The following is a 13906-nucleotide window of genomic DNA, read 5'->3' as shown; positions in this document are numbered from 1 at the left end:
CGCGAATCAGCCCCAAACACAGTGGCTTAAGCGCTGCTTATTCGCTGCATGAGTCTGTGGGTCGTCAGCTTGGGCAAGGCTCAGATGGGTGGTTCCTCTGCCATTGTAGCAGGGCTCACCCATGCACCTGTGTCAGATGGGGACCTCACACATGCACTGGTTGGTTGGTCGTTGGCCATTCCAGGGAGTCATGTGATAACCACTAAGCCATTCTGGACTTGTTTTCACGGAGGTGCTCCTAGGCTCCCAGGAGTACTATGCAAAACCAAGCCCCATCCCAAAGGTGCTTAGTGACTTGATTATTACAATACGTTTGCAAACATTGCTTGGGTAAAGCCAGTCAAATGACTGAGCCCAGAATGAGAGCTAATGGAAGAGACAGAAAGGCTGTCATCTTGGAAACAGAAAGGCTGCCATCTTGGAAACAGTCTACTACGCCAGGAAAAAAGCCAAGACTAGAGCTCAGTGTCTCCCCTTCTCAGGCATGACTTTTCATCTTTAGGTTATCAGCAGGCTGGGACTCAAAGCCCTTTCTCCACATTTCAGCACTCAGTTTTCTTAACTGGTAAAAGAGATGTAACATCACAGGAGTGGTCCACTATCAGTAGGAACTGAACATGTAAATACGTGTTTGGATGTGAAGCTTCAGCAGTTGTCAAATGGATTGACAGCTTCTGAGACCACCTACTCATTTGCACAAACTGTGTGTTTCCCCAAGTATGGAAAGCATTTGGTTGGTAAATATGAGGGGTCACATAGCACCCACCTGAGGTTCCCTTCTGTCTGCAATTCTCTTCTAGTCTGCCCTCTAATGAAAGTTCAATGGAACTATCTTTATAAAGATTTTTTTTTTAGAATTTCATACAAAATATTATTATATTCCTTCCTCTTCCCCAAGTCCTCCCAGATTCCTTCTTCCCTCCACCCAACTTCATGTTCTCTTTCACTCTTCAAAACAAACACACAAACAAACAAAAGCATGGGGGAAAATCATGGCGTTCTAGTTGCATTGGCCAACTACTCCTGTACGTGGGGCCTGCCCTGGAGTGTGGTTGCAACGTCACTCTGTTTAAGAAAACCGATTTTTCCTTCTCCCAGCAGCTATCAATTGCAAATAGCTTCCTGGTTAGGGGTGGGACTCAGTGGCTACTGTTCTTCTTATCTGGTTTGAGCTTGTGTAGGTTTTGAGAGATCATATGTACATCCGTCCTGCTGTGCTTGCAAAATGCTGTTTCCTTGAAGCTGTCCACCATCTCTGACTCTTGGAGTTGTTCTGCCACCTCTTCTACATAGAACCCTGGAGAGCACAGTCTTGAACTCGTGCCAAGTCCCACCATTGAGCTTTTTGGCCCTATTCAGAATTTGAAGTTTAATTTTCAATTTTTGCATTTGCGTTCTAAATATGACATCTGATACTTAAAAAAAAGGGCAAATGTTGGTCGCTTTAAAAATCAGTATCAGCGTACAGTATGGAGGGGCTCATTTGTGTGCTCAACAAAAAATAGAGAGAGCACCTGCTGCGTGCAAACACTGTTCCAAATCTTGCTCTGTGAAAAGGAAGGCTCTTCCTTGAAGGAGCTTCGATTCCAATGGTGGAGGCCTGACCTGGCAGCGGATGGCTGGATGGGGGAGTTAGGTTTCTCAGAGTTGGGGTGACACCCACCTGTTCGCCAGCCTCCCTCCCTCCCCGCAGGCCTGGGAATAATGGGGTCGGGGATTGTGTGCAGATTCCCAGGCCGGCTCCCTTCCCTGGGAGAAGCGGCTGGTGGCCTGGGGTCCTCGGGGCGCCGCGGCGGGCGCCGGCCCCGGGGCTGCTGCAGGGCAGTGGTTGGGGCCCGGCTCCTCCTCCCCTTCCTCCGCGGAGGCTGACGTGGAGGCAGCCGCGCGGGCGGCGGCGGCGCGGAGGCTCGGTGGTGCCCGGCCCTCTCCCGGCTGCGCGGGGCCCGGGGTGGAGGCGGCGACAGGAGCCGGAGGAGGAGAAGGGAGGCGTCTGTGCAGCCGGCCGGCGCACGCAGGAGGGGACATGGACGGCGATCGGACCGAGAGCGACTGGCAGGGGCTGGTGAGCGAGGTGAGGCCGGGGCTCCGGGCCGGCCTCCGGAGCGGCTGCAGCGGGTCCGCAACCCTCGAGAGGCCGGGTACCAGGTGGCCCCCGCAAGACCTGCAGGTGCGCGGTCCATCCCGCACTTTCAGGCCTGCGGGGGCGCCGCGGTCTCCCGCGCCATCTGGTGCCAGGCTCTGGGGAGGGGCCTTTAGCCCGCCAGGGTTTGGCCTAAGATAAGAGAGACTCAACAGCCCTGGGATCCGGGAGGGGGAAGACAAGCCCCACCTGCCTGCCTAGTCACCACTGTTTTGGAGGCAAGCGATTGGATGATTCCTGGTGCTGGAAAGGTGACGCCTGGGGGACAATCCGGGCCCTTGGGTAACAACTGGGCCAGGCGGCATGGCTTGGAACTGTGGTTTGGGTAAACGAGTTTGGAGTCCTTGCAACGGTTGGTTCATGCATTCTTACTCCATTCATTCAACTCCTGTTTCCTGCGCCTACTGTGTGTGAAGTGGTGGAGTCATTCATTTCTCCAAGGAATGAGACAGGTGCAGAGGTGATTTAACCCGTGGAAATAGACAACACCACACCCTCCCCAGCGAGTGTGCCAGAAACAGTCCCAGGAGTGAGCTTCCAGACTCTTAGGCGGCCTCCTCTTTAATCCACCCAGAGTTGTTTGTTTGCCTGGCTCAGGCTGCTGGCTTCTTCAGGTGAGAGGGATAGTAACATCTCCCTGTCCCAAGCAAGCTACCATTCACCTCTACCATCTGTGTGGATGCGTCCTCCAGTTATCTAGTCATTTAACGCCCAGTGTGTGTAGAGCGAGCTCCACCACTTAGAGCCTCTGCCGTAGTTTAGTTCATTTAGTGTTGGTCTAGCATTGGAAAAGACGAACCTCCAGTGTAGGATGATACGTTCGTTATATCTCGGCCCATCTCTATCTCCTCCATTTGTTAGGCTTTACGTCAAGGGATAGATCTACTGGGAATCTGTCCCTGGGCCCACCAAGAATCATCCATACCAGTATAGGAGGCTAGAGGGGCTTCTCCATTGAAATCCAGTGCTGGGCTCTGACTCAAAGTACAATATTCCCTGTTCTAGTAGATGTGTGTTGAGAGTGCTTATTAGAAGTCAAACACCTTAGCTGGCAATGGGGATGCACACCTGTGATCCTAATACTTGGCAGAGGTAGAGACAGTAGGATCAGGAGTCCAATGCCATCCTCTGCTACATAGAGAGTTCAAAGCTCTACACAAGACCCTATTCTCCCCCAAACAAATAAACAACAAACAAGAAGTTAAATTCACTATTCGCTGCTTAGAATTCAGTGGTCACCCATTCAGAAGACACCTCAGAATCTCCTGCCTTCAAAGAACATGTGAGGTTTACTGGTGTAGTCTGGGGAGAAAGTAACTCAATAAACAAAGAAAGGAAGTATAATCAAATGCTAAATTGTACCAGGTGTCCCTTGAGGGTGCCTCCCAATGGCAGCTGCTTATTTTGTACTGACCACATTGCATGGCAGTGGTAACCTGGCTGGTCTGTGTTTTTTAATTGGCTCTCCAATGCCTACACTTTGAGCTCCATATACAGAAGGTGATTGATAAATGCTTGTGGAATAAACCCACAGATTCTGGAATGGGTCTTTAAAAAGTTGTCTCATCCATCCCAAATGAGTTTCACCTCGTTGATAGTATAGCATACAAGAATGACGCAACTGAGTTACCAAAAAAAAAAAAAAAGTGAAAACTTTTCATGTTTTAAGTAAGTTCATAATTTTGTGGCTATATTTATATCATGAGCAACATGCTGTAGAATAATGGAATTTCCTGTGCACAGATGTATATTAAAAAACCTGCAGTGTGAGTGTAAGTAGAATTTGCCTTCTGCCTTGGTAGTAACTAATGTCTGTCTCTTGACTCTGCCCTTCATGTCAGTCATTGTACAGGAAGCCATATTTCCCTTCACTGTCTGAGCCTCATTTGACAACAACATATGTAGGAATCGCTTCTTAAACAGTATGGAAATCAGGATTCATGCAAGCCAAGGAACATGCTCTAAGTCTTACTGCTTGTAATGAGAGGGAACATAATTTGAACTCTGGTACACTTGCCTTGGGGTTCTTGTTTGGCATTATGAAGCAGTGCTTTATGTAATCTGTCTACATCTCTCATGAAATGGTATGTCTCCCAAGACAGGGGACCATAACTAATCCATCTTTGAAATCTGCAACAAATGGACTAGCTTTCTCAAAGTAAGGCCTATGGATTAGAGTCATTTTGGATGCCCATGAAAATGCAAATTTCTGGGTCTCCAATCTACCTCAGTGGATGGAGTTGTGCTTCCTAAACACCATAGGTATGTCTGAGCTGTAGCTGCTCATCTGTTTGTATTTGGAAGTAGAGTCTCTGTAGTCACTCTCTCTTTGTACTGCCAGCTCCCAAATAACGACAAGAAGACTTCTTATTAATTATGAGTGCTTGGCCAAAACTTAGGCTTGTTCCCAACTAGCTCTTAGAACTTAAATTAACCCATTTATATTAATCTACCTTCTGCCACATGTATCATTACCTCTCTTCCATGCTATATTATCTGACTCCCTCCACATCTTGCTGCCTCAGATTCTTCACAAGTTCCTCTCTCTTCCCGGAAGTCCCGCCTGTTCTCTCCTGCCTAACTATTGGCCATTTACCTCTTTATTTTTTAAACCAATCAGAAGGTGCCTTAAACAGAGACACATCCTCACAATGTACAAAAAGATTATCCCACAACAAGTCTTTGTGGATATTGTGAAGTTGAGAACCTTGCAATGAGCTCATCTTACATTTAGGGTGAGCACTCAATCTAATGACTAGTGTCTAATGACTTTCAGAAAGGAGTGAGAGAGGAGGTTCACAAGACACAGAGACATGGTGAGAAGGCTCTAGGAAGACAAACACAGAGACAAAAAGCATATGAAAACTGCCAGAGATCAGAGGGGTGCAGTCACAAGCCAAGGGGTGCCCACTGGCACACTGATTCTGGACATCTGACCTCCCTGACTGGGACAGTACATTTTGTTGTTTCATTTCCCAGTTGGTGTCAATTTGTCACATTGGCCACAGGAAACAAGTCCACTTCCTCCTTCAAAGTGCTGAGCAATGTGTGTTGAGAGATGTGGCCCCAAGTCTGCCTTCCTTGAAATCTCAGCTGCCCAGGAAACTACCTGCCCACTTATTTAACCAGCAGGATTCCCTTTAGATTGGGCCTGGTACCTAGTCATGTAGAATTCAAGAAAGTATGGCTAGTGGCATTACCAAGAGATTTAGGGACCAGGGCCAAATGGACTTTGTAAAGGGATACCATCTCTTTCTGCAGAAGTCCTAATTTTTGTCCCATCTGGGTCCCTACATCATTTCCCTTCTTGCCTGGAGCCCTGGGCTGTTGTTTTTAACCTAAGTCTCTATGGATCTATTTTATCAGTAAAGACTTGAGAGCCAGATGCTGGGGTGAAAACCTGCCAGCTCAGAAAGGCAGAGAAAGCACCCAGCTGCTTCCTCTTTTGCTGTCGTCCCAGAAAGAGAGCTTTTTCCTACATTGTCTGAAACAAAAACTCAACCAACCAGATGTCCCTTCTTTCTACTTCTTGTGTGTCTCTCTATCCATCCTCCTACTTCCTCCAATTCTTTATGGTTTCTCTTATCAACTGGTTGCTTGCTCTGCTCTTGACCTGTGGTTGATTTTATTTCATCCTATTTGCATTATTCAAGCAGAAAGCCTTGGATTAAAGGTGTGTGCTAGGGCTAAGCCACACCACAGCTAGAAGCAGGTTCCTCCAGTAAATGATGCAATCTTGGCGAATCAGAGCATGCTGGTGGTTAAGAAACAGAGAGAAGAGGATTCAAGCCCCTGTTGGCTTTCTCCATCACTTTCCCTTTTATCAGTCTCAGCTTCTGGTATGGGATGGTTCTGCCCAGATTCAGGGTGGGTCTTCTGCCTTCCATCTTTCTTCCTTGGAAATGCGTCTGCAGCAGTGCCCTCCCCACCACTTCTCAGTGATTCTAAAGACAGTCAAGTTGACCATCATCTCTTAGCCCAATCACTGCTCGAAATTTTGTTGGTTAATTTGGGCATGTGGTATCCAGTGGCTGTGAGGCAGACAAAAGACAGTGAGCTCTCCATCTCAGTTCCAAGCCACTAAAGTTCAGGCCTGTGGCCAATGAAGCAGAAGACCCAGCTTTTAGTTTTAGTGTTGACTTAGACTCTGAAGAAATTAAGATACTTAGGGACAAGTCTTGGCTCTGCCTCTTGCTTGGTACAAATGATCAAAATCTTGAGCTAAAATGGCTAAACTCAGAAGGAATTTTCCTGGCCAATGCTGTGGATTAAATTGTGTCTCCCAAAATATATGTCCAACTGAGCCTCTCTATGCTTATGAATGTGACTTTATTTTGAAGTAGGGTCTGTGCAGATGCAACAAAGTCAGGATGTGGTCCTACTACTTGGACGCTAATCCCATGCCTAGTGTCCTTATAAGAAGAGGGACATTTGGACACAGAGGTACCTAGAAGTAGGACATAGTGAAGACACAGGAGAAAGATGGCTAGCTGGTGACCTAAGCAGAATTTGAAGTTAGTGTCAAGTGAAGGAATACTAATGCTTGCCACTGCCACTGGGAGCTAGTCAAGGCAACAATAAACCTTCCCTTAGAGATATATTCAGAAACACAATCCTGATGACACCTCGATGTGGATTTCTATCATCTAGGACATTGAGAACATTGATTTCTGTTCGTGTGCCCTACTTGGTATGTGGCAGTGTTAGAGTCAGCTCTACCTAATGTGTCTAGTAACTGTGATAGGGTAGGATTTTTTGTGTTGCTGATTTGGCACACAAAGGATTTTTTTCCCCCTCCATATTTAGGCCTACTTGTTTCCTAGATGTAGTCAGCCTCCCATCCTCTCAAGTTCAAGTCTAGAGAGGATGGCAAAGCAGTAAACTAATGTCCCATAAAACCCCAGGACACTCCAAACTCCTTTATTCTATTTTATTTATTTATTTATTTATTTATTTAGACAACATCCTAGTCTGCAGCAGAGGTTGTCCTTGGGGTCACTATGTGGCCCAGGCTGGCCTTGAACTCATGGTAATCATCTTGCCTCACATCCCCCTCTCCATGTTAGGATTACAGACATGAGCCATCATGCCTGGCCTTCAAAGCCCTCTAGAGGTCACCCTCTTGTCATGTAGGGATTGCTCAGCAATGTAGTGATCTGATGGTTTTAGGCCTGGATTTGTGCACTTAGGTGTACTAAGGCTCCATAGACTGAGAATAGGGACCAAAAAGATCCCCAAGTGAAACTGGGGAACTGTCTAAAGAAGGGAAGAATTACCATGCAACTCCTGTGAACTCCTTGTTTTCTTTCTCTCACCCTTAAGATGACAATAAAATACTCATTTTTTTGAGGCTATCCTGGAACTCTCTATTTACACAAGGTTGACCTTAAACTCACAGAGATCCACTTGCCTTTGCCTCCTGAGTGCTGAGATTAAAGCATGCACTACCATGCTTGACTCTCTTAAGTGTTGTGAAGATAAAACCTACTAATGCCTACCTGTGCTGACCTTGTTCTTGGCAAGTAAATTTAGAAAAATGAGCATAAACTCTAGGACTCCAATTTTGGTGAACACAAAACTTGGGTCTAAGGAGCTGCACATTCTAAGAAAAATGGATATATCTGTTAAAAATCCAAGATACCTACTCTTGGTATTTTAAATAAGATAGACATCAATGTGTCTCCCATGTTATAGGGCCTCAGCCCAGGTGGGCCTACACTCTGCTCTGTGAGTCAGTTTGGAACCCAGGCTCCTTCCATCTTGTTGCTCTACCATGATTTGAGGCATGGTCATCAGTGGGTAGTTGAACCCAGATGCTGCTACCTTCATATCCCAGCCCATGGGAAGGGGAGAGGGAGAGGGCAGGGGGAGTCCAGAGCATGGGCTTTTCTTTATTGAGGGATGGATGGAGAGCTTTTTGCATTACCTCTGGTCATAAACCATTGGTTTGAGCATTGTTACATGGCCACTACTGACTGAAAGGATAGAAAGAAAATATAATCTTTATCTAGATATACCCAACTTGTATTTGGGAAGATTGGAGTAAAAGGAAGAGAGTGTCTACAGACATGGTAAGAAAAACCATCAACAAAAGTGGTAGATAAATTGAATTTTATCAAAATTAAAAGTTATTTGCCTCTGAGAAACTTGCATGATAAATGCAAAACAAGCCATGGGTTGGGAGAAGGTATGTGCAGAATATACATCTCATATCTAGAATATATAAACAATTCTTATAACTAAATAAGAAAATAAGCAATCTAATTTTCCAAATGGGCAAAGTTAAATACACGCTGTTCTGCAGATGAGATAAGGATGGCGAGTAAGCACCTGCACAGATGTTCAGCATCATCAGTCACTAGGGAAATGGAAATTGGAACCACAGGGAGAAACCACAACACTCCTATTAGAATGGAAAATCAGCAAACAAACTAATAAAGAACTGACAGGGTGCAGAGCCACTGAAGTCTCCAGTGCCAGAAGGAACAGACCGTGGTAGTCACTTCTGAAAGTGTGTGTGTGTGTGTGTGTGTGTGTTTGAGTCTGTGTGTCTATGGGTGTGTCTGTGTGTTAGTGTATGTGTCTGCGTGTCTATGTGTGTGTGTGTGTCTGTGCGTGTGTGTGTGTGTGTGTGTCTGTGTGTTTGTGTCTGTGTGTCTATGGGTGTGTCTGTGTGTTAGTGTATGTGTGTGTGTGTGTATGCCTGTGTCTGCGTGTCTATGTGTGTGTGTGTGTCTGTGTGTGTGTGTGTGTGTGTGTGTGTGTGTTTGAGTTTGTGTGTCTATGGGTGTGTCTGTGTGTTAGTGTATGTGTGTGTGTGTGTATACCTGTGTCTGCGTGTCTATGTGTGTGTGTGTGTCTGTGTGTGTGTGTGTGTGTGTGTGTGTGTGTGTGTGTTTGAGTCTGTGTGTCTATGGGTGTGTCTGTGTGTTAGTGTGTGTGTGTGTGTGTGTGTGTGTGTGTGTGTGTGTGTGTGTGTGTGTGTGTATGTGTGCACAGAGGCCAGTGGAGGATATCCTATGCTCTGCTCTATCACTCTCTGCCACATTCCCCTGAGACAGCGTCTCTTATTGACCCTAGAGCTAGACTGGCAGCCAGCGAGCCCCAGAGATCTTCCTGGCTCCTCCCTCCCCGCATTTGCTGGGGTTAGTGCTGGGGTTACAGGCATGTGCCATGTCAACAGCTGCCTATTTATGTGGGTACTGAGGATTTGAACTCGGTCCTCATGCGTGCGCAGCAAGTGCTCTCATCCACTGAGCTGCATCTCCAGCCTGTCGTATGTCTTCTAAACACACCTTTACTAAGGTTTAGTTGACACACCTAAAACACCACGCTTCTTTAGTGCGTGCAGTTGATGGTTGGGCCATAGTGTCCACCTGATGATGGTTATTACTGAGACCAAAGAATAAAGAAATCTTTGAAAAGTCAAAAGTAAAGGGATAGAAAACCCTTGTGGTTTGCCAGAGCCTTGTAATGATGTGAAAGAGGAACATGTTTGATGGACCTATCCTATGTCCTGATTATGGGGATAGCTATAAGTTTACTAAAGTTTATAGAACTTCAAACTTTACAAAGGTGATTTTCCTTTTGTAAATGACATGTAAATACGACGGTAAATATATTTTCTTTTGAAGAGGAGTCAGTGGATACTGAAGACAGCCATTGCTATTGACAGTCTTACTCTGTATCTCTGTAATTCTTCAACCTGACCAGTTTGTATCTAAATTAGCCATGCACATACCCTCCCCAGCCCTCTCTCTCCTCCAACACTCATCAGGTAAGGCTCAGCTTTCCTTCTAAAACACCAAAGACCAAGTCCTCCTTCATACTCTGACTCTGCTCTGCCCTTGATGTAGAATATGCTTTCTTATCTTTGGGAGATCTTGGTGGAGGGAGCTACTGGGGAGCCATTTATGCCTTGACATCACAAGGGCAAAGCATTTAAAATGGAAAAGACCATCACTTTGTTACCTGGATTTTGCTGGGATTCTCCTTCACTGGGACAGAAAGGCAGAATGTCCGGCCTCTCAAAAAGAGACAGGCACACACAGAGAGAAATGGCAGTGACCATAGGAAATGGAGGTGAGGTGGGAAGACAGGCCTATCCTGTTAATGTTCTGAAGCATTCACTCCCATTCGATAATATTTTTATTTAATAAAAGGACTATGTGCAATAGTACTTGAGCTGGCCAGAGGAGCAGACTTAGAGGAAGTGGAATGTGAACAGTCTCTTCCCTTTAGTTAAACAGGGCAAAGAATATCATGAGCAGAGATGGGCATGAGTCTGAGCTGGTGTTTGCTCTGAGAGGAAACATTCCAAGAAGGGACAGAAGCTACTTGGTTGGGGGAATAGAATGCATCACGGTGAGATCGCCAGGGTAGGTCAGGTAACAAAGGGATTCAGAGGCCAGACAGCAGAGTGTGCTCTGATGTAGCTAGAACAGAAAGGCACCGAATGCTTGTTCAGCTAAAGTCCAACTTGATGAAAGTGCTTGGGGTCGGTTTGTTTCCATTGAACTCACTTGTCACAGAACTTCAATCATCTGCGGGGCATGGTGCCAGGCAGTGGGAATGGAACTGGAGAGGGACAGGTGAGGGTGAGCTACCACTGATCTCATCTTTTCTGCCAACATCAACATTCTCAGCTGTTTTGTGTGGTCTGGAGAAAGGTCTATGATAGCCAGACTTCGGGTTTTCAATAAATGAGTTTATTAAGTATACAGTCAGTAAAAAAGAACAAATAGAAATTAGCAGATAGAGAGAAGTACAGATCGAGTAAAATATTAAGCCTGGAGTTTACAACATTTAGCAGACTGGACTGGAGGAGCACAATTGAGAGAACAAATGAAGGAGATCCCATCAGATCTGGAGTTTACAGACATCCAGCAGAAAATCAAGTGGGGAAGTCTCATGGAGGCACAGCCAGTTGGAGTTCTCTCTCCAGGGTCCTGGGCCAAGCCAAGTGTCCCCTCAGCTAGGCCTCCAAGCGAAAGAAATAGCAGCAGGTGGAGACGGCATCATTAAACATCAACCAGGGCGGACTAGGGAAGCAGGGACAGTCAGCTGGTGGTGGGTCCTCTCCGTCCTCCCTATACATGAGCTTTCCACAGCTGAACAGCAGGCTGTTTTGTGTTATGGGATAAACAGTAGTAACTACAGTTGAAAGTAGTTTACTTTCTAGCTGTTCTCAAGCACATGATGTCTTAGCTTCTTGCTGGTTTCCCTTCTCTACGATAGAGAGGTCTGGACAAGTCTGACCCAGGACAGAGGGTTCCAGAAGACACTTGACATAAATGTGCTTGGGTCTAAAGTGTGTGTGTGTGTGTGTGTGTGTGTGTGTGTGTGTGTGTGTGTGTGTGTATACTCCCTTTCTAGACTCAGCTTCTCAGTAAGCTTGAACAGCAAACAACAATTGACCAATAGAATGTACATGACATCAATGAATCCTAATTATTCTGTGGTTGTCTCTCTTTCTCTACTGGACCCCAAAGCATCGAACGTCTTGAGAATAAGGAACTCTAAGTTTTCAATTTGTAACCCTAGCACTTAGAACCAGACTTGTCCATTGTAGAGGAGCATAGTCATAGGTGGAGACTATAATACAGGGTCAATGTTTGAAAGAATGAGAGATAAGGAAATGCAGAATTAGTGGACATTTAACACAATGACAATGGGAAACATTTCCAAAGGAGACCCATACAGGATTCACAGCAAGCTGGACGGGGCAGATGGGGTGCAGTGATGGCCAAAATGAACTGAGTTTCACATTGAATCGAGCATCAGGGTACTGGGAATGACAGGAGGTGGGGGGCCACGGAGCTTGGTAAGGAGGGTACGTGTTCTATTTTGAACTTTCATTGTTCAGCTTGCTGGGAGTCCTTGAACTCTTGTGAGGAGAGCTGAGTGCTCACTGGGAATGCTTCTGATGAGCAGCTATCTTTGTAGTGGCAGGCTAATTTCAGAGTAAGTTTATTAAAATTAGCATGTGGGGGGGATTGAGCACAAGTGCTATTTTTAACTAATAGGATTCATGTTCTCTCCTATGCAGAGAAATTCACATATGTACTTCTAAATTTGACAATTTCTACTCTTATTATGTTGAAAAATTAACTGAGTTTCACATTGAATCAAACACATTGGCTGAAGACTGGAAGAGGGTTGTGGCTAGTCTCTCAATGAAAATGACCAGAGTAAATGATATTTCTTACAACACACACACACACACACACACACACACACACACACACAGCCTCTTTCCCATCAATTACACCAAACTGGGGCTGTTGCCTGACTTTTTTCTGGGAAGGCTTGAGCTGTTGTCTGTTTACCCACATCGGGCACTGTTGACAGACCAAAGAAAAGATTCCATTCTAGCTTGGTGATACAGCAAGTTTCCTGGGAGTCATTTACAGGAGCGTGGGTGACTCAGAAGCAGCTGTTTCACCCCCAAAACTTGCCCCGGAATGATGACAATTCATGAAAACCCGTATCCATGGAGCTCTCTGTCCCTCTTGCAGACAGCTCCCCTGAAGAGTGTCCCCTTCCCTGGCGATGGTTCACTGCTTACATCACTGCAGAGAGGGGCCTCTTGGGTCTTGTGATTTTCTGAGATCTTAGGCCTTCGTGACTTTCTGAGCTTCCCCCAGCCTTGTGACTTTTCCTCGGCTTCCTGCTTCCCTCCAGGAAGGAATGTTTCAAATTTGAAGACATTGCTAAACGGTGCTGGCTTTGGCTGTCTCATTGCAAGAACTGGGCTTAGTGAAGGGTCTGCTCCTATCCTGGGGGCTTCAGACAAAATGGCACCACATACTGGGATTAACCGGTTCCTAGGGAACACAAATTATTATGGTTTGGATAAGAAGTATTCCTCACACAAAGTTCATGTATCAAACGTTTAATTCGTCATTGAGAGGAGGCGGATCATGAAGGCTTTGACTCCATCCATGAATGAATCTGTGGATAGATTCATACTTTAATGGTGCTATTCAGAACTGAAGAGAACTAGGAGGAGGGGCTCTCTTGGAGGAAGTAGGCCACTTGAGAAAGGATATGAATGGTCCCAGAGTCTTCCTCTTCCTCTTCTACTTCCTGGATGCTATGAGGTGAGCCGCTGCACTCTACCATGCTGTTCCTGCATGATGCTTGTGCCTTGACACAGGCCTGAAAGCAGGGGACCCAGCCAACCTTAGCTTGAAACCAAGAACCGTTCTTCCTTTCAAGTTGTTTATATCAGGCATTTTGTTGGAGGAAGTGTGTCTCTGGGGGTGGGCTCTGAGGTTTCAAAAGCCCAAGCCAAACCCAGAGTCAGTCTCTCTCTCTTTCTCTCTGCCTATGGACCAGGATGTAGCTCTCAGTTACTGCTCCAGCCTGCAGGCCGCCATGCTCCCTGCCATGATAATAATGGACTAAGCCTCTGAAACTGTAGGCAAGCCCCCAATTAAATGCTTTCTTTTGTAAGAGTTGCCGTGGTCATGGTGTCTCTTCACAGCAGTAGAACACTGACTAAGATGCTTCCTGAGATCATCATGATCATTGAGCTGCAAGCTGGCACTTCTCCTTCTTCATGAGGCTTATCTGAAAAGACTATTCTGTCAGCACTTGCCTGCAGCCTGAGAGAGAATGGAACTTCTGTGTATATATGAGTGAGCTTTTGTGAGGTTAGTGAGCGCTTCAGAGATGGGACATGACTGCTTATGGAGAGCCAGGAGATAGTTTCAAAATGCTGAAGCTTTTTTTGAGGTGACTGCTTGGGAGCACAGGCTGAGG

At 46.0% G+C, this 13906-nt stretch overlaps 1 protein-coding gene across 1 annotated transcript in view; it reads left to right on the top strand.

Annotated features, from left to right (window-relative positions):
• Positions 1-1500: 1500 nt before the first annotated feature.
• Positions 1501-13906, top strand: part of Ccdc149 (coiled-coil domain containing 149) — a 95807-nt gene continuing 83401 nt past the window's right edge. Inside the window, exon 1 of the mRNA XM_052734925.1 lies at positions 1501-2071. Within this exon, the coding sequence (XP_052590885.1) occupies positions 2024-2071 (48 nt within the window). The 5' untranslated portion in view covers positions 1501-2023. The remainder of the gene's footprint in view (positions 2072-13906) is intronic.

This window comes from Peromyscus californicus, unplaced genomic scaffold (genome assembly GCF_007827085.1).
Source record: "Peromyscus californicus insignis strain IS unplaced genomic scaffold, ASM782708v3 Scaffold_13__1_contigs__length_99412109, whole genome shotgun sequence".
In the NCBI taxonomy this organism is placed as follows: domain Eukaryota; kingdom Metazoa; phylum Chordata; class Mammalia; order Rodentia; family Cricetidae; genus Peromyscus; species Peromyscus californicus.
Note: the sequence above shows the minus strand (reverse complement) of the source record. Positions and strands in the feature narration are given on the sequence as shown.